The 25,758-nt window shown below is 50.9% G+C and overlaps 1 protein-coding gene across 6 annotated transcripts in view; it reads left to right on the forward strand.

Annotated features, from left to right (window-relative positions):
- The window catches only part of KLC1 (kinesin light chain 1), a 64,269-nt gene that overhangs the window by 21,742 nt on the left and 16,769 nt on the right, over positions 1–25,758 (forward strand). For all 6 annotated transcript variants that reach the window (XM_068990827.1, XM_068990828.1, XM_068990829.1 and 3 more), the window contains exons 3-12: positions 888–1,118; positions 4,239–4,317; positions 4,714–4,939; positions 8,344–8,431; positions 9,009–9,110; positions 11,374–11,547; positions 11,688–11,787; positions 18,919–18,968; positions 19,054–19,121; positions 21,121–21,229. In XM_068990827.1, the coding sequence (XP_068846928.1) occupies positions 888–1,118; positions 4,239–4,317; positions 4,714–4,939; positions 8,344–8,431; positions 9,009–9,110; positions 11,374–11,547; positions 11,688–11,787; positions 18,919–18,968; positions 19,054–19,121; positions 21,121–21,229 (1,227 nt within the window). The remainder of the gene's footprint in view (positions 1–887; positions 1,119–4,238; positions 4,318–4,713; positions 4,940–8,343; positions 8,432–9,008; positions 9,111–11,373; positions 11,548–11,687; positions 11,788–18,918; positions 18,969–19,053; positions 19,122–21,120; positions 21,230–25,758) is intronic.

Raw genomic sequence — 25,758 nt, forward strand, 5'->3', positions numbered from 1 at the left:
ACTGCAGAGGACAGACTGACCGAAGCCAGCCTTCCTCCACAGCCCTTGTCTTCCCAGGAGCTTGTCTCTGCTCCAGGCAGGCCCTTCCCTGAGGCCCGTCAGTGTACCCCCGCAGAGCCCAGCAGGCACCTCCGCCTGCGAGTGCATCAGGGCGCCCTGGCTCTCACTGTGGCCACAGAGCCTCCCTCCCTTCCCTTGCCCCGTCACCAGTCCACTCCGCACATGTATCTGGTGTGTGTGCATGGCATTTGCTCATGGCAGAGAAACTCTCTTGGCACCACCTGGATAAAAAGTGAGCACGGCTTCATCCGAACAGCAGCTGCCTGCCCATCGCCAGTCCATTAGAGCTGCCTCCAGGCAGAAACAGTTGGAATTGGTTTGTAGATGTTCTGAGCATGCCAGGGTTCTTTTTTTTTTTCCTTTCAAGAGAGAAGGAAGAGGCGTTTAATTTAGCTGTTGTTTCAGTCAGATCCGGCTGCTAGAACAGAATGCCATCAGATCAGGGCTTCAGCAGTGGACGTTTGTTTTCCACAGTTCTGGAGGCTGGAAGTTCGAAGTCAGGGTATCAGCATGGTTGGCTTCTGGTGGGAGCCCTCTTGCTGGTTTGCCAATGGATGCCTCCTTGCTGTATCTTCAGCAGGCTGGGGAGTGGGGTGGGCAGCGAGGCAGAGAGAGAGAGATGAGCGTGTAACATTCTTGACCATGCCCTGCACGTGGCCGGAGAGTGAAGGGTGGAAATAGTCAACGGCAAACTGTGCTTGTGCGTGCTCTGGAGCACGCGTCTGCGAGGGTCAGCTGGAGCTGCAGCCCCAGGGCGCTGCTGGAGGCGGGAGGTGGCGTTTGTTAGGCTGAGCGCCGCAGTGCCATCAGCGTCTCTGTCGGTCCAGGTCATGATGGCGCTGTCAAACCACCTGAATGCCGTGGAGTCGGAGAAGCAGAAGCTGCGTGCACAGGTGCGGCGTCTGTGCCAGGAGAACCAGTGGCTGCGGGATGAGCTGGCCAACACTCAGCAGAAGCTGCAGAAGAGCGAGCAGTCTGTGGCTCAGCTGGAGGAAGAGAAGAAGCATCTGGAATTCATGAATCAGCTGAAAAAGTACGACGATGACATCTCTCCTTCGGTGAGTGGTCCCACAGGAGTGCGGGATTGACGGTGGCGCCTCCCCGCCGCCGTGCTTCCAGTGGAGCCAGCCGTGGTTCCTTCCCCTCCAGAGCCTGTGTGAAACACGACCAGGGTTAAGGGTCCTGGGGCTGAGTCCCTGGGCGAGTCGTATACGTTCTCTTTGGAGTACTTTTCTCATACGTGTTTTTTTTGAACAATGGTCAGAAAATGTAAAAGTGCTTGGTAAATACAAAATAAATGCAGAGAGGAGCCACGGCCTTCGGGGAGGGCTGTCCCGGCCTGAGATCTGCTGGGCGCCCCGGCGCTTGCCGTCGGCTCCCTGCCCAGCCTGCCGCTGGACGTGCCGTCAGCAGTGCCCGTCCAGCCCCCTGTAGTCCGGGCTTGGAATGCCTCTGTGGCTTGTGGTGGATCCTGGCTTTGTCTTTGAGACGCCCCCTCCCCCAGGACACCGCTTGCTCCTTCTGCTCGCTCGCGCGTGCGTCTGCCTTGGCCTGTCTTGGGGTTCCTGGAATGTGAGGGCTCCCCTAGGGTCTTGGTCCTTTTCTCCTTCTCTTGGTGCTCTCTGGATGTTCATCCCAGTCTCTGTTACTGTTGTTTCTGATTCAGTTAACTTTTTAGATGAGTAACCTTTTTTATTTTGGAATGATGTTAGATTCACAGAAAAGTTGAAATGGTCCTGTGAAGAGAATCCCCATATACTCTTCACTCGCTTTCCCTGGGCTGGGAAGGTCCCCTGGAGAAGGAGATGGCACCATTCCAGTGTTCTTGCCTGGAAAATCCCACGGACGGAGGAGCCTGGTGGGCTGCGGCCCACGGGCCACAGAGCGTCGGGCGCGACTGAGCGTCTCCACTCTCATTCTCCTCCTGCCGCGTCCCGCGTCTCCCAGCACACGTCTGAGCTGAGTCTGGCCGTGTCTGTCTCCAGAGAGCAGCAGGCTGCACACCTCAGACAGCAGATGCTTGCTTCTCCTGCTCCTGGAAGCTGGAAGCCGAGACTGTGCAGGGTGACAGCTTTGTTGGAGTCTTGGTGAGGGCCTTCCTCCTGGTGTGTCGCCACACGGCCTGCTTGGTGCTCGTCTCCTCCTGTTGCTGTCACGGCACTGATGTTATCACGGGGGCCCCACCCTCAGGCCTGCATCTGATCCACGATACCCTCGGATATCATCATGTTGAGCTTTAGGGCTTCAGCATATCAATTTGGCGGGGGTGTGGGGGACAGACGTTCCGTCTGTAGCAGTGCCTGTGTTAAAAGTGAAAAAGTGCTGTTGCCGCGTTGCTGTGGACGAAACTACAGCCTTTGTTTGAGTTCCCCAGTCCTTCGTTAGTGTCCCTTTTCCTCTCTAGGGTCCAGTCCTGGCTGTCACGCTGTGTTCAGAGCTGAGATTTGCTTACTGTCTGTATAGTTCTGGTGTGATCTCTCTGTGATCTGTGTGCCGCTGAGAGGTCTGCGTCTGCGTCTCCAGTCCGAGCCCATGTCCCGTCTGTTAGAGTAGTCTGCATTGTCCCAGCAGACCTGCACTCACTCTGTGTCTTAGCCCGGGCTGCCGTGCAAAATGCCACGGGCTGGGTGGCTTAGAGCACAGACCACAGGTTCTGCCATAGGTCTGGAAGCGGGGAGTCAGAGGTGAGGGTGCCGCAGGGCTGGTTTCTGGGGGACTCTTGCCCGCTTTCAGACAGCTGCCCTCACACCGTGCGGTGGGCGCACGGGGCGGGGGAGCTCGCGCTGGTGTCTCAGGGCCCAGCACCAGGGCCTCAGCCTCGTGGTGTTTCTAACCGGTTCCCTCCCAGAACCCCGTCTCCACACGCGTCACATGGGGTTGCGGCTTCACCGTGACCTGGGCCGTGGTTAGTCCAAAGCGCCCTGTCTCACTAAACCTGCTGCACTTCTCTCTTGCACCTCTTAAGTCAGGAGCAGCTGATGTTTCGATTTAAAAAACACACTCCTGTAGGCTGTTGTGCAAATAAGAAGAGAGTAGTTGATTCACCTGGAAAACGAGGTAGCGCTGAGCAGTGGAAAGCTGTCTCTCAGATTCAGAGACATTCACAACTTTCTAATTTGGAAACATGTCTGGCTTGGAGAAGAGGTGCAGTGAGCCAGCCCCGCCTCCCCTCTCAGGGCGCCCATGATGCCTTCCTGCCCTGTCCCTGCTCCTCCTCGCGCTGCTGGTGCATCTCCTTGGCCTGGGGGGGTCTCCTGTGGGGGCCAGGGCCACACCCGGGAGGCTGAGCAGGGCACTGCGCCTCCTCTCCTCTGCAGCCCAGACTCCACTTCGCCCGTGATCTCTGCAGAGGCCACTTCGCTCATGATCTCTGCAGAGGCCTTGGTGGCGTTTCCCGCTCGTCCCAGGATCCCGCTCAGGACCACTCACTGCACGTAGTGGTCACGGCCCTTCAGTCGTCTTTCATCTGGGACAGGCCCTTTCACGGGGAGAGGAAAGTCTTTTACGACATCGGTGTTCCCGAAGGATGTAGGCCAGTTACGTCACGCGTTGTTCCTCTCATGTGTGTGTTTGGGTTTGTGTCCTGGTTGGGAGTGTTGGAATGCGACGTGTGCCCCTCAGGATGTCCCCTCTGGAGGAGCCTGCTGTCCGCCTGTGCCAGGGTGATGCCGAGTTCTTACCTGCTTGAACTGCTGGCCGTTCACCCCGTCGTCTGGTCACTGTCTCTGCCTGAGGGCTCCTCTCTTGGGGACCCGGTCACAGGCTGTCACACTGCTCCTAGGGGTCCTGTCTGGTGCTGGGTGGGGAGGGGGTGTCCAGCCTGCCAGTTCCACAGTCTTCAGGGATTCGCCATTTTAATCACTCGCTTCCAAATAAGCTGAGAGAGCGCTCCTTGCTCCTTGCACTTCCCGGGGCCCGGGCGGCGGCTCAGGCACAGAGGTGCCTGCGAGGTCTGTTTGTGGCTCCAGCCTGCACAGGTGCTTCGAGTTCAGGTCAGCAGGCTTCCCACTGCTCTTTCCTAAACCGATGGATAAAGCAAACTGTGGCTAATCCTAGATTTGATCTGGAAAGAGAACTGTCTTTTCTATTTTTAATTAAAATGAAATCTATGTCAAATATATCCAGTGTAGCTGTTACAATATTCGTGAAACTAATACTGTCCTGGGTTGGTTTCATAGGAGGACAAAGACGCTGATTCCACCAAGGAACCTTTGGATGACCTCTTCCCAAATGATGACGACGACCCTGGTCAAGGAAGTGAGTTGGGAGTGGTGGGTGAGTGGTGGCCGGTGGACGGGAGGTGGCCTCTCCTCTTGGGGGTAATTGCTGTTATTAGTGGGTGCTGGCATGCTTGTAGCCCGCCTTGCAAAAACGCGAACATACACCCACACTGCCTCGCAGGTCGCCCTTTCTGAGATACAGTCGCGGGTTCAGCCGGCGCCTCATAAAGGGGCATGTGCTGCCAGCTCCCCCCGGGATCTGGGTTCTCTGTGCGCGGAGGAGGGGGCTTCTTCTGGGGCTGCGGCAGCCTCGCTCCGCAGTGGGGGTGTGCGCAGTGGGGGTGTGCGGAACCCCGGCCCGACAGCCTGCAAAGGAAGCTCTGGCTGGTGTCCCGGGCGGCCTCCCCGCGTCTGAACTGGCCTTTCTCCGCAGTTCAGCAGCAGCACAGCAGCGCAGCGGCGGCCGCGCAGCAGGGCGGCTACGAGATCCCCGCGCGGCTGCGCACCCTGCACAACCTGGTGATCCAGTACGCCTCGCAGGGGCGCTACGAGGTGGCTGTGCCCCTCTGCAAGCAGGCCCTGGAGGACCTGGAGAAGACCTCAGGCCACGACCACCCCGACGTGGCCACCATGCTCAACATCCTGGCCCTGGTGTACAGGCTAGTAGTCTCGTCTTTTCCTCTTCACCCCACCCAGACGGCGCTTCCAGTGAGCTTGCCCTGAGGATGTGTTTCTATAAATTGCTCTGAGCTGCTTCTCCAGCCTTACCATCCATTTGTCTTCAAAACAGTCAGGGGTTCAGTTCAGAACACGGAGCTGCTCCCTGGCAGGAGCGTCACCCTGTAGAGCGGACGCTGCTTGGGACGCCCAGGCCAGCCTTCTTCCATCGGGCCACCCTAGACTGGTGGTTATTTTTCCCCTCAGTACTTGGTGTACCAGGCTCCCTGTGCCCAGAACAGCCTCCCACTCCTCCTGCCTGGCCCCCCACCTCTCTGATCCCCGTCAGCCCTGCTTCTTGACTCCAGGGCTCCGCGCGCCCTTCCCCCGTTGGCCCTGTAACCCTCGGCCCCGCCTCTCTCATAGCTCCTGCTCTGTGCTTGGCATCCTCGTTTGAATTTTGTCATCTCTTCTTCTGGAATCCTGATTCTTTGACGTTAAGGACCAGGTTGTCTCGTCTCTGCCTTGAGTTACACCCTTGAGCGTGTTTCCTAACTCAGAAGCCGTTGGTGAACTTGCTGAATGGAGTTCAGTAGTTTGCCTGTGGCCCTGGGCAGCGGTCCACCAGAGCCCTTTGCTGCACTGAGCTGAGAGGGAGCGGGTCGGTGAGTGGGGATCTGTGGAGGGGCAGTCACTCCCGGGGCAGGGCTGGTTTGTGGCTGGTCCGCACGGCGGATCTCAGGGAGCTGCACCGTGTTCCTTCCTTAGTTTGATGTTTACAGTTCAGCAGGCATTTTTGAGACCCAAGTGTATGTGAAACTTCGGGCTGGTTCTTGTGAAGCTGCGCAGATGAACGCATAGCACCTGCTCTCAAGGAGAAGCAGGATACTGGACTGGGAGCCAGGCAGGTTCGGTTTGTATCTCTGCTAAGTGGCCGCTAGACTGAAGGTGTTGTCCGGAGCCCTTAGCTTTTCTGAGCCTCAGGAGGGTTGCAAGGGTTATGAACTGTGATGTTACCTGGCAGTGTGAAGTAGATAGCATTCCCTAAATGTTTCTAAAGGAACTTAGCACCTTGTTTAGAGAATAGGCTGGTTATGTTCATGTGTAATTACAGAGGCAAGGAGACTGTCATTAGTAGACTAGCACAGGCGTCGGGATCCCACGGCAGCCCAGGGCTTAGTTCTCAGTGCTTCCACTGCCGGGGCCCAAGTTCAGTCCTTGGTCGGGGAACCAAGATCTTGCAAGCCTTGCAGCATGGCCAGTAAGTAAGAAAATAAAATAACACAGAAGTGTTGATGGAATTGAGAGATGCCTTCTAGTTGAGAGGATTAGGGGAGGCCTAGTGGAGGGGTGCGAGTGCTTTCAGGGGCCTTGCAGGATGTGTTGGGGACTGACGCCTCCTTCCCACGGGGCAGAGCAGCGGGAGTGTGGCAGGAGTGGGTGATGGGGCTGCAGGGGACGTGCTTGAACGTGCCTGTGCCCAGGGGCTGGGTCTCAGAAGAGAGCTGTGGGAGAGTGGAGGACAGAGCGGGGTGGGGGCCGGGCCACAGGATCTGCTGGGCTTGGAGCTGAGCACCTGAGTGGGGTGCAGACGGGAGCCGGAGGGTCTGTGAAGAGGAGTGAAGAGACAGGAGCAAACCATCGAGAGCGAGAGACTGTTTCTGGCTAACCCTGTATATTTTTCTTGTGAGTGAGTTAGGTGAACGTAGCTGAGTTAGGTGAGCACGTAGAACGTGACTGGGGTTCATGGCACGTAGAAGGCATGGTCACGTGGATGTGCTAGGAATCTGTTGGCCGCCTCTTTCCCTTGGTGCTGTAGCGTGGAAATGTTTGGAACAGCAGCTGTGTCTGTGTTCATACTGTGTTCAGTGCTGAGTCCCAGAGCTGAGCCATGACTCAGTATTCAGTTTTCTTCTAGTAAGGGACATTTAATTTTAAGCTCTTTGTGGGGAGGGGTATTAATGTTATACTGATGAACATCTTTTGCTCAAGTTTTGCGCAAAAGATTGTGAATTTTTTTCAGTGTCAATTCCTAAGTGGTAAGATTCTACACCTTACACGCTTCTTGATACAGATTGCCCGGCGGCTCAGGAAGGTGGTGCCAGCTCACGCTCCCCGACCGTCGCCAGCCTGGGGCGGGGCTGGCCATCTCCTGCTCTTTATCACTGAGACGCACAGCTTTGTGTGTTAATCTGTGTTCTGTGATTCTGCGTTCTTAGTTACTTGGGCCTTCTGTGATTTTGCCCACTTCTGTACTGGGATCTATTTTAATGCTGGCAAGGTATGCATTGGTTTTCATTTGAGTTTGAATTTTTGGATGGGCTTGTGGGATGCGTGCTGAACCCCGCCCCCCCCCCCCCCGCCAAGTTTCTGATTCGGCAGGTCTGGGGAAGGGCCAGGTTTCTGACTGGTTCCAGCTGGTTTGGAGCACCTGCTCTTGGCGTGGCCGCCCTCTTGGCTGATTGTGGTCCCTGGCGTTTTATGACAGGCCAGTCTCACAACAGCGCCCAGTGTGCCTGCCTCATCTGAGCCATCTCTCTCGGCATTGGGGGATGGCTGTGGCTGTGTTTAACTGGGGCTGCTTCATACCTGCTGACTTTCATAGGAAGTTTGAGTCAGTTTAATATAAGATGTTAATAGTATAACCTAGTATACGATGATAATATAAGTTTAATATAATAGAAAACCTTTACTCGGTGCAGTCAGTGCCCTTTGAGGACCCAGCAGCTTCAGCCGTCTTCCAGGGCGGCGCGGGCGGAGCCTTGCTGGGTGGCTGTCCTTGCGCGCTGGAGCCGTGTGTGCGCTCTGTTTCACACAGCGCATGACTGCTTTGCGGCCCTTCGGTCAGTTGGTAGCACTTAAACCCAGGGGGCCGGCCTGGGCCCCAGCTGCTTCTGTCTCCTCACCGTTAGCAGGCCCCTCCACTCCGCCCTGTGTCAGCGGGCACAGCTGTGTCTGTGTGCACGTGCCTCATCCTGAGCTTCTGCTTTGGCAAATCAGCTTCTTAGAGCGGCTCTGTGAGTTACGTCCTTCCTTTGCAGTAGGCTGGTTGAGGCCATGTGACACGCCAGGCCATGCGGCCGGCAGCTGGATCTGCTCTGCCTGCCTGCACTGTCTGTAAGGCCACACTTAGCTGTGCGGGGCAGGGCACACGCAGACCCCTCGGCACATGGGGCGGTATCATCCCAGCGGTCTAGCTTAGTGGGTCCGATTCCCAGCTCTCCTTGCCAACGTGTCTGTTGAGGGAGTCTTTTCTCCTACTGTTAGGAGCGTTTTTAATAGTTTTAATAGCTAACTTTTAATTTTTTTTAATAATTGAAACTTTTATTTCCTTAGTTCCAGAATTACATTTTAAAAAGCTGTAGTCAGCTGTGTCTAAACAAATAATCGTGTGTTTTTAATTTAGAGACCAAAATAAATATAAAGACGCAGCTAGCCTGCTGAACGACGCCCTGGCCATTCGCGAGAAGACCCTGGGCAGAGACCACCCTGCGGTTTGTATACTGGCTCTTCCATCCTTTTCGAGCTTTATTGTCCCTGATACGTTTTTTTACCCAACTCATTTCACTGTTAAACTCAACAGGGAAGATTTAAGAGCTGCCCTCTCACTGGATGGCGCAGGTAGGACTTGCTGGCTCGGAAGCAGTGCTGAGCCCCGGGGTGGGCGGCTCACACCGAGCAGATCTCAGTGTTCACCTGTGTTGTTGATCACCCACCTCAAATGGATCACGTGCGGTGATTTTGATCCTGGATCAAATTGCATGTACTTCTATAAATTTTTTCCTAAAGATTTTGTATTGTCTTTTTATCTATTTTGGTTGGTATTGTGGCTTCCAAGTGAAATTTAAAAAAGAAATCAAGATCATGTGGGTGCTGCTTTGTTAATGGTCTGTGGTGTTACTCTCTGGCCCACCGTGGACAGCGATGTGGCTCTCTCACCGCTGAGTGGAGTCACGGTCTTCCATTGGCTGGAGAGCACTTCCGTCGCGCACTGGGGGCCGTGTGTGTGTGGCGTCTGACGCCCGCTCCGCCGTGGCGCTTACCGTTCTTCCTGGTTCCCTGTGTTGGTAGGTGGCAGCAACTCTGAACAACCTCGCGGTGCTTTACGGCAAAAGAGGGAAGTACAAAGAAGCCGAGCCGCTGTGTAAGAGAGCTCTGGAGATCAGAGAGAAGGTGCGCCCGGGATGGTCCTTGTTCCCCAAACGCCGCGCTTTATGCTTTTAAATAATTCACTCTACGTTTTGAGATGGGACCAGGGAGACACACCCTCACTGGCCAAGCACCAAAAATAGGCCCTTCAGTCCGGCGTGCAGGCTGAGACGCAGCCGACGGGCCCTGCCTGGGAGTCTCGGGGGAGTCGGGGTGCAGAGGGTGGAGCCTTGAGTTCTGGGCCCTCCCAGCCTGAGGCCTAGAGTGGCCTCAAAGTGACTCGGCTGAAGAAGGAATTTCTGAGGCCTGTGAGTGCCAGGCATGGGGCATTTCATTTACAGTGGGGCATGTGCCTGTCAAGAAGAAAAACATGAAAATTAAACGGTCACCAAATATGCTTATAAAACTTAATGCAAACTAAAAAATAACTCAGAACATAGATGAAGGCACTGTCGTGGACGTTTAGTGTCGGTTAGTGCAGTGTATTGGAGAAGGAAATGGCAGCCCGCTCCAGTGTTCTTGCCTGGAGAAGCCCAGGGACGGGGAGCCTGGTGCGCTGCTGTCTGTGGGGTCGCACAGAGGCAGACACGAGTGAAGCGACTCAGCAGCAGTAGTACAGTGTATGGTGACTAGGTGTTTTTAAAATGGATCTTGTTAATTTCCACAGTACTCCGTGTAACTGTGTATTCAAATGTTGCAGACACTGGGCAGGTTCACGTCATGATGTTTTAATTTGTGTGTGTCATTGTTATCAGATGTTATCACATTATCAAATGTTACTTATTGATACTGAGAGATTAATCCTTTAATTTCGAGTCATAATGGCAAGGACTTGGGAAGGGGAAAATGAAAAGAAGCTCGTTATCAGATCATACAGGAAGGTTTGTCCATGCTGTCATTTGTGTGATATTTATCAAGAAATGAAATTTTTATTTTATTTTCTATTTACCCACTCAGGTTTTGAGAGGGCTGGGGTTAGAATCAGGGAGAACCACATATGTCTCACGTTGTGGACTGTGAACTCCGGATGATGGTCTGTTCGGCTCTTCTGTATTTATTTGCTCTCATGCACTCATCTGGCAAACATGGATTGAGGACTTGGGACCCTCACTTGATTAGAGGGGATGATTTGGAATTCGCCGCAGCCTCTTCCCCGGGAGCACGGTCCACCAGGCAGATGCTGGCTTCTGGCCGAGAGCTCAGGGAGAGCGCAGAGCAGCGGCCTCTTCAGGTCCAGGGCTGGGGCTGTGCTCACATGGCCTCCCGCCATCAGTCGGTCTGGAGCCGAGTCTTAGGGCTTCCCAGCCAGGGAGAAGAGGGCGACGCAGAGGGTGGGGAGGCGGCTGCCTCGTGGGGGCGCAGGGCGAGACCGAAGGCTTGTTCAGGTCCTGAGCAGGAAGCTCGGTGCTTATTCTTCGCCCTGTGTGCCAGCACCTTCCTAGGTGCTGAGATAACATTGCATCTAGACACGGAGACAGAGCTCTCTGAGGCTTGCGTTTTAATAGGGGAGAGTCAGGCGACAAACAGCTAAGTTGATAAATAAGGCAGTTTTGAGTAGTGATACTAGCAAAGAAGGAAAAAAACCCAAGTGGTGTACTTGTGAGTTAACTGGGTGGGGACGGACTCAGGGGTCCCTTAAATTGGATATGAGGAGGTCCCTTCTGAGGGGACCTGAGGCCTGCAGGATGAGTTGGTGGGAGTGGGGAGCTGGGTGGGGCTGGGAGAAGACTTTGGGTGTCTGGGACAGCACGTTCGAGTTTGAAGAGCCCTGCAGTGAAGCTTGAAGGTTGAGGACCTGGTTTGTGGTCACAGAGTCTGGTTTTAAAGAGGGGATGTGTAGGGTGCTAGCTGAGGAGCTGGGGGTTCCTTTTGAGGCCGTTCTTCACAGGAGTGCGTGTGATGCCATCAGAGTCAGAGAGGGCTGGGCATGAGTTTGGGCATGTTTAGAACTTGGCAGTCTTACTAGATAGCCTTTATAAAGTCCGGTTTCTTCATCTTCAGAATGTCCATAATATTACCTACCATGTAGGCTTATTGTAAGGATTCAAGACTCCAAAGCTTGGGAAGGAAATCAGCACAGTTTCCTCCCTCCCCCAAGAAGAAGACTCAACTAATGCTGGTTATTTTTGTACTGCATGGGTGGCTGTTTAAGTATCATAAGCCTGGAAGCAAGGCACAGTCCTCTTGATGTTTAGGAAGAGCCTTCTCGTGGTAGGGTAGGGAGTGGGTTGGATGGTACCCTGTGAAAAAAATAACAAGTGTTTCTAATGCTATTTTTTATTCCTAGGTTTTGGGAAAAGATCACCCAGATGTTGCCAAGCAGTTAAATAACTTGGCCTTACTGTGCCAGAACCAGGGCAAGTACGAAGAAGTGGAATATTATTATCAGAGAGCCCTCGAGATCTACCAGACAAAACTGGGGCCTGATGACCCCAATGTGGCCAAAACAAAAAATAACCTGGTATGTTGACGGAAGGTCAGCTCTGTAGATAGATTCCTTTCTTCCTGAAGCCTCAGTGCTGTTTCATAGTTTAACCTGTAGATGAGAATGTGTGCTTCCCCACCGTATGAAGAGTAGTAAGTGCTTTGTTTTATTTTAAGGCTTCCTGCTACCTGAAGCAAGGGAAATTCAAGCAAGCAGAGACCCTGTACAAAGAGATCCTTACTCGCGCACACGAAAGGGAGTTTGGTTCAGTGGACGGTAAGAGATGCGCTTTTGTTTCTAAGCAGATTAGCTGTAGGGCGCGTTAAACATGGGGATTTCCAGTTTACAACTCGATAATACTGAGGCCATCACAGTCAGGGTGATGGCGCACTGCCTCGTGTGTTTCCAGGTTGCCCGCACCCAGAGTCTGTGCTTGCTTTAGGCATAGCCTGGCTGCAGTAGCTCCAGAGAGCCTTTCTGGAGTCCTTAACTGCTTTCTTGAATTGCTCTGTGGTCCAGTGGCTCTCAAAGTGCTGGCAGGAACCCAGCAGCTTCAGCGCCACCTGGGACCTGTCAGAAATGCAGATCCTCCACCCGTCCCAGTCCTGCTGGATTGTCTGACGACCGTAAGGAGCTGAGGCCTGTCTCCTTTATAGTCCTTAAAGTGTTGTAGGTGCTTAATACACAGTTTTGGAATAAATATTTTGTCAGACTTAAATTGCTCAGTAAAACAGGATCTGATTACTTGAGGCATCTGCCCCCCTTCGGTGGCCGTGACAAGAGGGGCTGAGAGTGTCGACAGTTGTTACTCGTGTGTTGGAAACCTTAGGATCCGTGGGGGAAAGAGGATGTGGTTAATAAATACGTTCTTTCATGGAGAATTTCTGGAAAGCACTTTCGAGAGCCTTTTAAGAAGTGCCTTCGTTCTCCTCTGTCAGCAAGTGGAGCAGTGTGCCTATCTTGCTGTCAGAAGATGGCGATGCCTCTGGCTTGCCGTTCTGGAAACGGACCCTGTCCTCCTCGGCTCCTGCTGGATCACAGCTCACCTCCCTGGGCTTCACAGTCCATAGGGGCTTCCGCGTCCTCTCCCTGCAGAAGCCTTGCTGGGTTTCGGTTGATTCCAGGCCATCAGCTTAGTGCTGCTTCAAATAAGCTTTACTCAGGGAAGTGACTTACTAACCTTCCTTGTGATTTGCTGACTTCTCTCTACTAAAAATAGGAGCATGGAGTGCAGTTAATTGGGTTCTAGTTAGAAGCGGTTTTTCTGTACTTGGATTTATCCTCCACACGAACGTTAGGACACAGGACAGAAAGGTGCAGGTATGCCCTGACTGGCGGCTGGGGCGTGCCTTTCAGGCCACAGGCCGCCTTTACTGAGGTGCAGCATTGAAAGCGTGACATGGCTTGTTGTCAGGAAATCCATTTCTCCTAACTGAGGTGGATTCTTGTCTAACAATAGGCTAAAACCTCAGTAAACAACAGTGTTGGTTCAGTTCAGTCTCTCAGTTGTGTCTGACTATTTGCGACCTCATGAACTGCAGCACGCCAGGCCTCTGTGTCCATCACCAACTCCCGAGCTTGTTCAAATTCATGTCCATTGAGTTGGTGATGCCATCCAACCATCTCATCCTCTGTCATCTCCTTCTCCTCTTTCCATCAGTCTTTCCCAGCATCAGCGTCTTTTCCAGTGAGTCAGTTCTTCGCATCAGATGGCCAGAGTATTGGAGTTTTAGCTTCAGTATCAGTCCTTCCAATGAATATTCAGGACTGATCTCCTTTAGGATGCACTGGTTTGGTCCCTTTGCTGCCCAAGGGACTCTCAGAAGTCTTCTCCAACACCACAGTTCAAAAACATCAATTCTTTGGCACTCAGCTTCCTTTATGGTCCATCTCTCACATCTGTACATGACTACTGGAAAACCATAGCTTTGACTAGAGGGACCTTTATCGGCAAAGTAATATAATATCTCTGCTTTTTAATATGCTGTCTAGGTTGGTCATAGCTTTTCTTCCAAGGAGCAAGTGTCTTAATTTCCTGGCTGCAGTCACCATCTGTAGTGATTTTTGGAGACTAGGAAAGTAAAGTCTGTTACTGTTTCCATTGTTCCCCAGTCTATTTGCCATGAAGTGATGGGACTAGATTCCGTGATCTTAGTTTGTTGAATGTTGAGTCTTTCCCTCTCCTCTTTCACTTTCATCAAGAGGCTCTTTAGTTCCTCTTTGCTTTCTGCCATTAGGGTGGTGTCATCTGCATATCTGAGGTTATTGATATTTCTCCCGGAAATCTTGATTCCAGCTTTGCTTCATTGAGCCAGGCATTTCACATGATGTACTCTGCATATAAGTTAAATAAGCAGAGTGAGAATATACAGCCTTGACGTACTCCTTCCCCAGTTTGGAACCAGTCCATTGTTCCATGTCCAGTTCTAACTGTTTCTTCTTGACCTGCATGCAGATTTCTCAGGCGGCAGGTCAGGTGGTCTGGTCTTCCCATCTCTTTCAGAATTTTCCACAATTTATTGTGATCCACACAATCAAAGGCTTTGGCATAGTCAGTAAAGCAGAAATATGTTTTTCTGGATCTCTTGCTTTTTCGATGATCCAGTGGATGTTGGCAATTTGATCCCTGGTTCGTGTGCCTTTTCTGAATCCAGCTTGAACATCTGGAAGTTCACAGTTCATGTACTGTGGAAGCCTGGCTTGGAGAATATTGAGCATTACTTTGCTAGCGTGTGAGATGAGTACAATTGAGCAGGAGTTTGAACTTTCTTTGGCATTGGCTTTCTTTGGGTTTGGAATGAAAACTGACTTTTTCCAGTCCTGTGGCCACTGCTGAGTTTTCCAAATTTGCTGGCAGTATTGAGTCTCCTTGTGATGATAACAGCATCATCTTTTAGGATTTGAAATAGCTTAGCTGGAATTCCATCATCTCCATTAGCTTTGTTTGTGATGATGCTTCCTAAGGCCCACTTGACTTCGCATTCCAGGATGTCTGGCTCTAGGTGAGTGATCACATCATCATGGTTATTGGGCCATTAAGACCTGTTTTGTACAGTTCTTGTATGTATTCTTACCACTTCTTCTTTGTAGCTTCTGTTAAGTCCATACCATTTTCTGTCCTGTATTTGTATCTTTGCGTGGAATGTTTCGTTGGTATCTCTGATTTTCTTGAAGAGATCTCTATAGTCTTTCCCATTCTGCTATTTTCCCCTATTTCTTTGCATTGTTCACTTAGGAAGGCTTTCTTATCTCTCCTTGCTATTCTTTGGAACTCTGCATTCAAATGGGTGTGTCTTTCCTTTTCTCCTTTGCCTTTTGCTTCTCTTCTTTTCTTAGCTATTTGTAAGACCTCCTCAGACAGCCATTTTGCCTTTTTGCCTTTCTTATTCTTGGGATGGTTTTGATTACCACCTCCTGTACAGTGTTATAAACCTCCATCCATAATTCTCTAGGCACTCTGTCTGTCAGATCCAGTCCCTTGAAACTATCTGTCACTTCCACTGTGTAATCATAAGGGATTTGATTTAGGTCATACATGAGTGGCCTAGTGGTTTTCCCTACTTTCTTCAGTTGAAGTCTGAATTTGGCAGTAAGGAGTTCATGATTGAGCCACAGTCAGCTCCTGGTCTGGTTTTTCCCAACTGTATAGAGCTTCTCCATCTTCGCTGCAAAGAATATAATCAGTCTGATTTCAGTATTGACCATCTGGTGATGTCCACGTGTAAAGTTTTCTCTTGTGTTGCTGGAAGAGTTTTTTTTTTTGCTATGACCAGTGCGTTCTCTTGGCAAAACTGTTAGCCTTTGCCCTGCTTCATTTTGTATTCCAAGGCCAAACTTGACTGTTACTCCAGCTATCTCTTGACTTCCTACTTTTGCATTTCAGTCCCCTATGATGAAAAGGACATCTTTTTTTGGTGTTAGTTCTAGAAGGTCTTGTAGGTCTTCATGAATCGTTCAAGTTCAGCATTAGTGGTTGGGGCATAGACTCAGATTACTGTGATACTGAATGGTTTGCCTTGGAAACGAACAGAGATCATTCTGTTGTTTTGAGATTGCACCCAGGTACTGCATTTTGGACTCCTTTGTTGACTATGAGGGCTACTCCATTTCTTCTAAGGGATTCTTGCCCACAGTAGTAGATACAGTGGTCATCTGAGTTAAATTCACCCATTCCAGTCCATGTTAGTTCACTGATTCCTAAGATGTCAGTGTTCATTCTTGCCATCTCCTTCTTGACCACGTCCAATTTATCTTGATTCATGGACCTAACATTCCAGGTTCCTATGCAGTATTGTTCTTCGCAGCATTGGACTGTGTTTCCATCAACAGTCGCACCCACATCTGGGTTGTGTTTTCCCCTTGGCTCCATCCCTTCATTCTCTCTGAAGTTATTTCTCCACTGATCTCCAGTAGCTTATTGGGCACCTTCCGAACCAGTAAATAAGGTGGGGAGTTCATCTTTCAGTGTCATTTCTTTTTGCCTTTTTACACTGTTCGTGGGGTTCTCAAGGCAAGAATACTGCAGTGTCAGTAAGTTTTAAATACTCTTCAGTCTTTTTTTTAAAAAAGATTGAGATTTAAAATGTTTTTTCAGATATTTAAACAGTTTTTGTGCCAGCACCCCTAACTGAATAATCCATCTGTTTCCCACCACTAAATCTTCAGGTCTTATTGGTCATATTCTAAATTCTTTATCGAGTCAGAGGCTTTATTGCTGTTGTTAATGGTGGGGGTGGTTTTTGTGTTGAGCTGTTTCTTTCCACCGATGCAGATACTGCTTCTTGTGTCAGTCACACATCTTCTTGGGTGCTGTGGTTTGAAGTGAGGCAGGTGTGGGAGGGGTGAAGGCAGAGTGTGTGATGTGTCAGGGGCTCTCTGGTTAATCTTCCTTTGCAGAATTTCCTTGGCTAGTCTCACTGTCTTTCTTTTGCTTTATTTTTTTAATTGAAGTATAGATTTAAAATGTTAGTTACTGCTTTACAACAAAATGATTTGGTTAGGAGTATATGTACATTCTTCTGAAAGTGTTCAGTGCTGTGGTTTACCTCAAGACGCTTACTGTCTCTGTGCTGCTCGGGGCCTCGTGGTTTGCCCATCCTCTGCGTGGTCCTTGCGCCTGCTGACCCGGGCCTTCCTCTCCGCGTCCCCCGCCCACCAGCAGCTCCCCGTCCGTTTTGTCCCCGAGTCTTGTTTCTGTGTCATGGGTAGGCTCCTTTGTGTCATAATTTAGACTCTCCACACACGTGGCAGCCTGTGTGACCTGTCTTTCTCTTTCTGCCTTCGCTTAGCGTGACCCGCTGAGCTGCATCCGTGTTGCTGCAAACGGCATTATGTCACTCTTTATTTTCTCATGACTGAGTCGTGTCCCATCGTGCATACGTTATCCGTTCATTTGTCGATGGACATGTGGTTTGTTTCCAGCTCTTGGCTGCTGTGAAAGTGCGGCTCTAAGCGTGAGGGTGCCTGTGTCTTTTTGCGGCGGCGTCCTCTCTGGGCGTGGGCCGCGGCGTGGCCTGGCGGGTCACACGGAAACGCTTTCTTTGCTGAGAAGCCTCCCTGCTGCTTTCTGTAGCAGCTGCACCCGCTTACGTTCACACCAGCAGGGCAGGAGGCTTCCTTTCTCTCCTCACCCTCTCCAGCACTTACTGTCTGTAAACTTTAATTATGGCCATTCTGACAGGTGTGAGGTGGTACCTCTTTATAGTTTTGATTTGCGCATCTCTGATAATTAGTGATGTTGAGCATCTTCTCATGTGCCTGTTGCTTATCTGTATGTCGTCTTTGGAGAAATGTCTGTTTAGGTCTTCTGACCATTTTTTGATTGAGTTGTTTGTTCTGTTTTGTGTTGCTGAATTGTGAGAGCTGTTTGTATATTTTGGAGATTAATCCCTTGTCAGTTGTATCCTTTGCAAATATTTTCTTCCACTCTGTAGATTGTCTTTTAATTTTGTTTATGGTTTTCTTTTCTGTGCAAGCATTCACTCTTTTAAAACCAATATTTAAAACTAGTTTTACTCGTCTCCTATGACATGCCAAATAATCATCATGATAGTTAACCGTGTACACTAGTCTTTCAATGAAAAAAGAAAGCAGTTGAAATTTGTAATGTTACTTTTCCTGGCAGTTCTGTGAAGTGGGTCATGCCTTACTCCATTTTAGGAGTGAGGACCCTGCAGCTCAGTGCTTTGTCCAGATCGGGAAGTTAGGAGTGGTTGGATTGGGCGGGGACACAGGTCTTGTTCTCCCGAGCCTGAAATATGGCCTCAGTGCGGGAAACCTCAAAAATAAGTGCGGAGACGGGAACAGGAGAATCTGCCATTTCATTACCCGGACAGTGTCTCGCCTTCCTTTTTTCCTTACCGGTGTGTACAGTTGCAACGCCACTTTACATAGAGTCGCATCTACGATTATTTTCCTTTATGCTGACAGCTTAGCATGCTTCAGGCCATAACCTTCACTTGCAAGACTGCTTGCCTGCCGTGTTGCGATACGTTAGTTGTTTGGAAGTTTTGGAGGAACGGTATGTGTCAGCGTTCTCAAAAGTTAAGGGCCATTGAAAGGAGCATTGATGTGTAGTTTTTTCCCTTTTTCTCTCAACATCTTACTACTTGGACTTTGTCTCACGTTGGGTTTCTCAAATTCTAAATGGTCCCAAGTGTTATGTGAAGGTTCTAGCATTGAAAGTTTCCTTACAGGGTTTTTACCCAAGCTCCACTGGGAGACGCCTGCAAAGAAACACACCTTCTCTCTGCTAAAGACTGCGGCCTGGGAACCGGAGCAGAGGAGCTGTGAACCCCAGACGCAGTAGGTCAGGATTGCTGTAGACACTCGGCTCAGCTTGTGTCGAGGGAAGTTGGACAGCATCTGCAGCTTGCTAGGAGCACACTTTGGACCCTACTGGGAAAGAGGCTAGGAAACAAAACACACGTCATCAGATAGCCCACAGCAGACAGGGTCACTTTCACGCCTCACGGGTGCTGGAGAACTGAAGTAATTTCTTTTTTATCTGTGAATCCCCAGCTCTCAGAAAATAGTAGGCGTTCAGTAAATGTTTGGAGAGACAAGTCAGCGAACAACAATAGAAAGTCTCCTTACAAGGACTCGAGCGTGTGTGCGTGTTTTTGACAGTAGCCTCCCTGTCTGGGTAGGCACCTTTGATTCCATGTCATCTGTTCACAGAATGGGGTGTAAATGGCCATTTCCTCCTTGTTTCTTGGGTCTGGTTCTGCCGTCAGAGTCCTTATTCTCCAGTGTGAAGCCTAGTCTGTCCTAGTTGTGAAAAGTAATATCTGCGAGGAATCATATGGAAAACAAAATGGAAACCTTGCGAACGCTGGAACTTGACAGCTTCTGCGTAGTGGACTGTCTTGTGCCTCAATTCATAGCATGTTATTTTTTCTTCCATAGATGAAAATAAGCCCATTTGGATGCACGCTGAGGAGAGAGAAGAATGCAAAGTAAGAACACATTATTTTGTGAAGTTTTCTAAACTGAATATGTTGCTTGGTAATTATCTACTTGAAATTCTTTGTTGCAATTTAGGGAAAGCAGAAGGATGGGACGTCTTTTGGAGAGTATGGTGGCTGGTACAAGGCCTGCAAAGTTGACAGGTGCGTCTGCTTGCCTGGGAAACAGGCCTCAGCTGTGGGAGGCGCTGGTGCTTCAAGGGCAGCCTGTAAACCACCTCGTGTGTAAAGTTCCGCAGGGTGGTGTGGCTGCACAGGCCCTTATTTGCCCCAGATTCCAGTAAAACTCCATAACTTTGTAAGTGAGATAATTTATACAAAACCCACCTTAATAGGATCCCATGGGCAAAAACACGGGCCCTGTTCATTAGTGCTGTGTCTTAAGGCTAGCTCCCAGGTTGCAGGAGGAGAGATGGCTAAGCGGAAACATAGCCTTTAAGGCCATAGGGTGGACTCGCGGGAACAGGCCAGCAGCCCTGCGAAGCCCCCACTTGGCAGCTGTGTCCAGGTGCAGAGCCCGTCTCCTGCAGCCTCAGGGCCTCCAGTCTGCAGGGGGCAACGTGGCTCCCCCGCCAGCAGCCCGCCAGCCTGGCCCAGTGCTGTCTCCTCCTCTGACTGGAACGCTTTTCTTGTCTGTAGTCTTTTCCTGTTTTAACTTTCACTTATCCTCTAAGACTCAGTTTACTAGTCTCCCATTCAGTTCAGTTCAGTTCAGATCAGTCGCTCAGTTTTGTCTGACTCTTTGCGACCCCATGAACTGCAGCACGCCAGGCCTCCCTGTCCATCACCAACTCCCGGAGTTCACTCAGACTCAGGTCCATCGAGTCGGTGACGCCATCAAGTCATCTTCTCGGTCGTCCCCTTCTCCTCCTGCCCCCAATCCCTCCCAGCATCAGAGTCTTTTCCAATGAGTCGACTCTTCGCATGAGGTGGCCAAAGTACTGGAGCTTCAGCTTTAGCATCATTCCTTCCGAAGAAATCCCAGAGCAGATCTCCTTCAGAATGGATTGGTTGGGTCTCCTTGCAGGCCAAGGGACTCTCAAGAGTCTTCTCCAACACCACAGTTCCAAAGCATCAGTTCTTTGGCTCTCAGCCTTCTTCACAGTCCAACTCTCACATCCATACGTGACCACAGGAAAAACCATAGCCTTGACTGGATGGTCTCCTATTACTGTTTCAGGAAAACTCTTTTATTCTGAACTCCTAGTTTGGAATAAATATCCCTCCCCTGACTCCCCATAGCACTTACCATAATTTCTGAATGTCACATGCTTTCTCCCAGCACTGTGTACACTGTCTCGAAACACGTTGAAGCTGCTGCTGCGTCTTGTTTGCTGCTCTGGGTCTTAGTTGCAGTGCACATGGAACCTTTTTTGGATCCTGCAGTGTCTTTTTGGCGGCACACAGGTTTTCTAGCTGTGGCCCTCTGACCTAGCTGCAGTGCAGCATGTGGGATGTAGTTCCCTGACCAAGGAGCAAGCCCAGAGCCCATGCATTGGGAGTGCAGAGTCTTAGCCGCTGACTGGACCACCAGGGAGTCCCCAGCTTATTTCTAAAGCTCCCGTCATCGATAAGAGAAAAGGCTCCTGGAGCATATCTGTAGTGACGTGAGCTGGGTTTATTTCTCATTGTTAACGAGGCTGCTCTGTGAGCAGCACAGCAGTGCCGTCTGTGTCACTCTGCTTGGCCTTCTTTTGCACGCACAGCCGTCATTCTCTGCCTCGGGTCCCGCTGGTGATGGTTTTGGCCCCGCTCTGCTCCCCTTCCTTGGAGGGGAAGGGGGAGGGTAGATGGCAGCACTAGAGTGCGTGTCCTCCGCGCTGCCTGGCACAGTCAGCTCTGCTTCCGGGGGAAGCCGATGGCCACCAGGCAGACCCAGCGCAGACCTTCCTGCTGAGACGCCCAGCAGGCTGTGTGAGTGGAGAGAGCACTGGGGTTTGTCCCACCAGCCGCAGGCCTCGGTGCCGTAGGGAGGGGATGCATGAGCTAGAAAAGCCTTTTAGAGTTTTACAGCTAAAAAGTACTGTAGAAATTTAACTTTAGCCAGACCTAAGTATGTTTGTCCTTTAGATGAGGTGCTGTTGATAGTGGCTGCTCCGAAACGTACATTGAATTGGTTTGTGAATTATGTGCTTTCTCACAGTCCAACTGTCACAACTACTTTGAAAAACCTCGGGGCACTTTACAGACGTCAAGGCAAATTTGAAGCGGCAGAAACGCTGGAGGAAGCAGCCATGAGGTCGCGCAAACAGGTCAGTCAGCAGCCTTCTGCTTGTAGCTTTGAGTTTGATTCTGTTTCATGAGACTTGTTGAAGCACTGGTTTAGAGAGAAAACACTGTTTTAGTTTGTACAAATAAACTTGGGCTGCTCAAGTGACGTAGACATGACACCACAGGCGAAGGCGGCAGGATCGGGAGCCAGTCAGAGCCCCAGAGCCAGAGACGCCTGCGCCTTCGGGGACGCTGTCAAGAACACAGAAGGGCGCCCACAGAGTGGGCGGACGGGTTTGCAGACCACATCTCTGACGCGGCCTAACATCCAGAGCGTATAAGAAGGAAAGGAGCAGCTCACGGCAAAATGGACACAGGCCCTAAATCGACATTTCTCTGAAGATGCTGCACAGCCGCCAGCAGCACGTGGAGGGACACTCCAGGTGGTTAGCCATCTGGGGCTGCAGGTGCACATGGCAGCGAGGCGCCGCCTCACGCCCTCCAGGATGGCTGGAACGAAAACCAGCAGAAATAGCGGGTGTCGAGGAGGGGGTGCAGGGACTGCAGCCCTGCGCGCGGCTGGTGGCAGCGTGGACGGCCCAGCTGCCAGAGAGGGCAGTTGGGAGGGTCCTCTGGGAGCGAGGCCTGGAGCTCCTGCCTGACCCCATGTGCCCACCCCTGGCACCTGCCCGAGAGAGGGCAGCCGGGTGCTGAGGCGGATACTGCTGGCTCCCCTCCCTCCGTGCCGGGTTCCGTGCAGCTGCTCTGAACGCCTGTCCCCGGGAGGCACAGCCAGGTTCCTGCGAGGCTGGTCACAGTTACCAGATCAGCACACAGCCTGTCTCCGCTGGGCTCCTGTTCAGAGACACCCTCTTTAGCGTGTGTTGTTGACTCAGTAATGTTGACATCATGGCCGGCAGCACTGACTCCCGCCTGATGGGAGCTCGGTGTCTCCATAAGGCACGTCCAGAGGCGCCCTGAGCACCACTCGAGGGGCCACCGACCAAAATGCAGACAGCACGGTTCTGAGTAACTGAGGCTGGGGGCAGGGCACTGCCTGCAGTGAGGGACGCAGCAGGAGAGCGGTGTCGCCTTCTCCCGTCTTAGTGCGGACGTGCGCGTCGACTGACTTGAGTTTTCCTCCACTCCACGTGTGTCCGTGAATCCCCACGGAAGCACTGAGAGTGTGGATTTGGGGTGGCAGATCCATTTTGGCCAGTGGGTGAATTGGCAGGTATGGCCTCCGTGAGTGATGAGGAAATACGTTCATGGCAGCGTTGGTTTCAGTAGGTTGAACGTCCAGACAGCGGCACGTTCATCGGTAGGTGAATGGATACACCATGTAGTATATCCATGCGGTGGAGTGTCATTCGGAAATAAAAAGGACTACTGAAGCACTTTGCTTCATCATCTGAGGTGTTAGTCATGCTGAAACATGGTTTGTAAGGCACATACAAGGAAAGGGCTTGTTTTGTGCCCTTTAATTACCAGTTTTCAGAGTTAAGAGGTTAACGTGTTACTGTACATGTGTACGAGTACAGTACAGATGGCAGGTTTTGTTTCTGTTTTTAGGACTGGAGGGGCTGATGTGTTTTTTTTTCCCCAGAATGGTGTATGTGCAGGCTATCATGCAGTTGTTGGTTTATGGTGACTTTTGGGCTGGGGTGGAAGTTACCTGTCGAGGTTCTGTGCAGAGGGATTAGAGGAGGCCTGGCAGAGGGCCTGTCCATGGTCCTCTCCCTGCCGGTGCCCCTGCGGGCGCCCCTTCCTGCTGCCCTCCCAGGGTCTCCGACTGAGGCGCTGGTGTTCTGGGGAGGGGGACTCTGAGCACGCGCCCTGGGTGTGTGCAGCGTGGGATTCTGGCTCTCGGTCTAAGCCGCCCCTGGGTCATTGGGCCTTGCTTTGACCAGCATTGCGCAGAGTCATCAGCCAGCAGCGTTGTGAGCCCGGAGCTGAGCGGCAGACGTTTGAGGAAGGGATTGCCGGTGCTTTGCTGAGAACGGCCTCTCCTGCCAGGAGGGCCAGGGTCCACTTCACTGAGGCCGTCACAGCAGCGTGTGGTCTGTTTGGGGTTGTGCCCCTCGAGGAGGAAACCGTGAGGGTCAGTGAAGGGATGGTGTCTGTGTGCGCCGTCTGGGTGGAAGTTCCATCTGGAACATCAGGTGGGCGCTACCTGGCCATCAGGTGGCTCTGGAGCACACGTGGGAAGCTTGCTGCCAGGCGCTGGCGCAGGGAGCTGCCCTTGGGTGTGCGCGGGTGATCCTGAGGGTAAGGTACGTGGCCTGTGCGTGCCGTCTCTCTCAGGAGCTGGAGAGTTTGCCCGGAAATCGCCTTTCATAAGCCAGGGGCTAATTTCTTGAAGCGTTGTACTGAGAACAGTGTAATTCTTGAGCCTTCACCCTATACCTGTTTTGGAGTTGCGGAACACCAAGCAGTTGGTGTTACAGTCTTAGAGCCTGGGTGTTTCCCCAGCACTTTGCGATGAGACTCCCCAGACGTCGTCCCCGTGCACTCACCAGCTAGACCGACTCGTGAGCGTCTCTCCCCATCCGTCCTTCAGGCCTTTTTTCTGGATGCCTTTCAAAGGTGTATACCTCGGTACACTTTCTTCTAAATACTTCAGCGTGCACCTCATTACCTGAAGCTCAGAATTTGGTCATAGTGTTTTAAAATTTGAGGTAAAAATCTATCTATGGTGAAATGTACAAGTCTGCACGTTGTTAAGAATTACTGTTCTCACTTCCCCGCCAAGGTTTAAGAGCTTTCTCCCCCTACTATATGTTTAGTCATCTCAGAAATCCACAATAGACACTCAAAACTAGAGTCAGACGGTCAGAGTCCCAGGATGCGTGGAGGACAGAGAGGGCCGGAGCAGCAGTTCAGCAGGAGGAAGGTCGCCTTCCCCCACACAGGCCTCTGAGGCTGGGGACCGTCTTCCCAGTGGACGCACAGACAAAACCCATGGCCCAGTGCTGGTGGGAGGAGGGGAGGTCGACAAGAGGCCAAGCCCTGAGCCTTCGGGGTGGGAGCCCTGACTCCAAGACCCTAGACCACCAGAGCACTTGCCCTGGGGAGCATCAGGTAGCAAGAACTCACACAAAGGAGAGACCGCTTGAGTGCACGCTCTGGCATCACCCATGCACCAGTAGTACCCTGTGCAGGACGCCTCGTCTAAACAGCAAACAAAACAGAAAGCACGCTGCCGTCAGCAGACAGGACTGCCGCCTCACTCAGCCTCGCCCAGCGGAGGAAGGACAAACGAAACTCGGCACACGTCTCACCCCACGAAGCTTACACAAACCACGGGACCCCCATAGGAGGGCAGAGACAAAAGGGACGGAAGAGTTCAGCCTTGAAGCCTGGGAAAAGGCGACCTCAAACACAGTAAGTAGAAAAAAGAACGTAAAGGCAGAGGAATACTACACACGGGAAGGAACAAACGGGAAACACAGAAACCCAAGTAAATGAGGAGGAAACAGGCAGCTCCCTGAGAAAGAGCCCGGAATAGTGACCGTAAAGATGGTCAAACCTTGGGAACAAAACGGAGGAAAATGCAAGAATCAGTTAACAAAGAGCTCGAAAAATTAAAGAATAAATGTACAGAGACAAACCACACAATTACTGAAATTAAAAATATTCTAGAAGGAATCAATAGTAGAATATCTGAAGCAGAAGAACAAATCAGTGAGCTGAAAGATAAAATGGTGGAAATAACTTCTGAAGAGCAGAATAAAGTAAAAAGAATGAGAAGAACTGAGGATAGTTTCAGAGGCCTCTGGGACAATATCAAATGCACCAACATTTGAATTATAGGCGTCCCAGAAGAAGAAGAGAAAAAGAAAGGGTATGAGAAAATTTTTGAAGAGATTATAGTTGAAATTTTCCCCAGCATGGAAAAGGAAATAGTCTATCAAGTCGTAAGAGGTGCAAAGAGTCCCATACAGGATAAGCCCAAGGAGAAACACACCAAGACACATACCAATCAAAGTAACAAAAGACTAAACTCAAAAAAAGAATATTAAAAACTGCAAGGGAAAAGCACCAAGTAACATATAAGGGAAACCCCATGCACTTAACAGCTGATCTTTCAGCAGAAACTGCAGGCCCGAAGGGACCAGCAGGATGTATTCAACGCACTGGAACGGGAATGTCTACAACCACGATTACTGCACTCGGCAAGGATCTCATTCAAGACTGATGGAGAAATAGAAAGCTTTTCAGACGAGCAAAAGTTAAGAGAATTCAGTACCACCAAACCAGTTTTACAATAAATGTTAAAGGGATTTACACAGTCAAGAAATACAAGAGAAGAGAAAGATCTACAGAATCAACCCCAAACCATTAAGAAAATGGCAATAGGAATATATATATCAATAATTACTATAAATGTAAATTGATTAAATGCTCCAACCAAAAGACACAAAATGGCTGAATGGTTACAAAAACAAGGCCCGTCTATATGCTGTTGACAAGAAACCCACTCCAGACCAAATGATATATACAGACTGAAGGCGAGAGGGTGGAAAAACATACTCCATGCAAATGGGGAGCAAAAGAAAGCTGGAGTAGC

The sequence above is a fragment of the Capricornis sumatraensis genome, chromosome 19 (genome assembly GCF_032405125.1).
Source record: "Capricornis sumatraensis isolate serow.1 chromosome 19, serow.2, whole genome shotgun sequence".
Taxonomy (NCBI): Eukaryota; Metazoa; Chordata; class Mammalia; order Artiodactyla; family Bovidae; genus Capricornis; species Capricornis sumatraensis.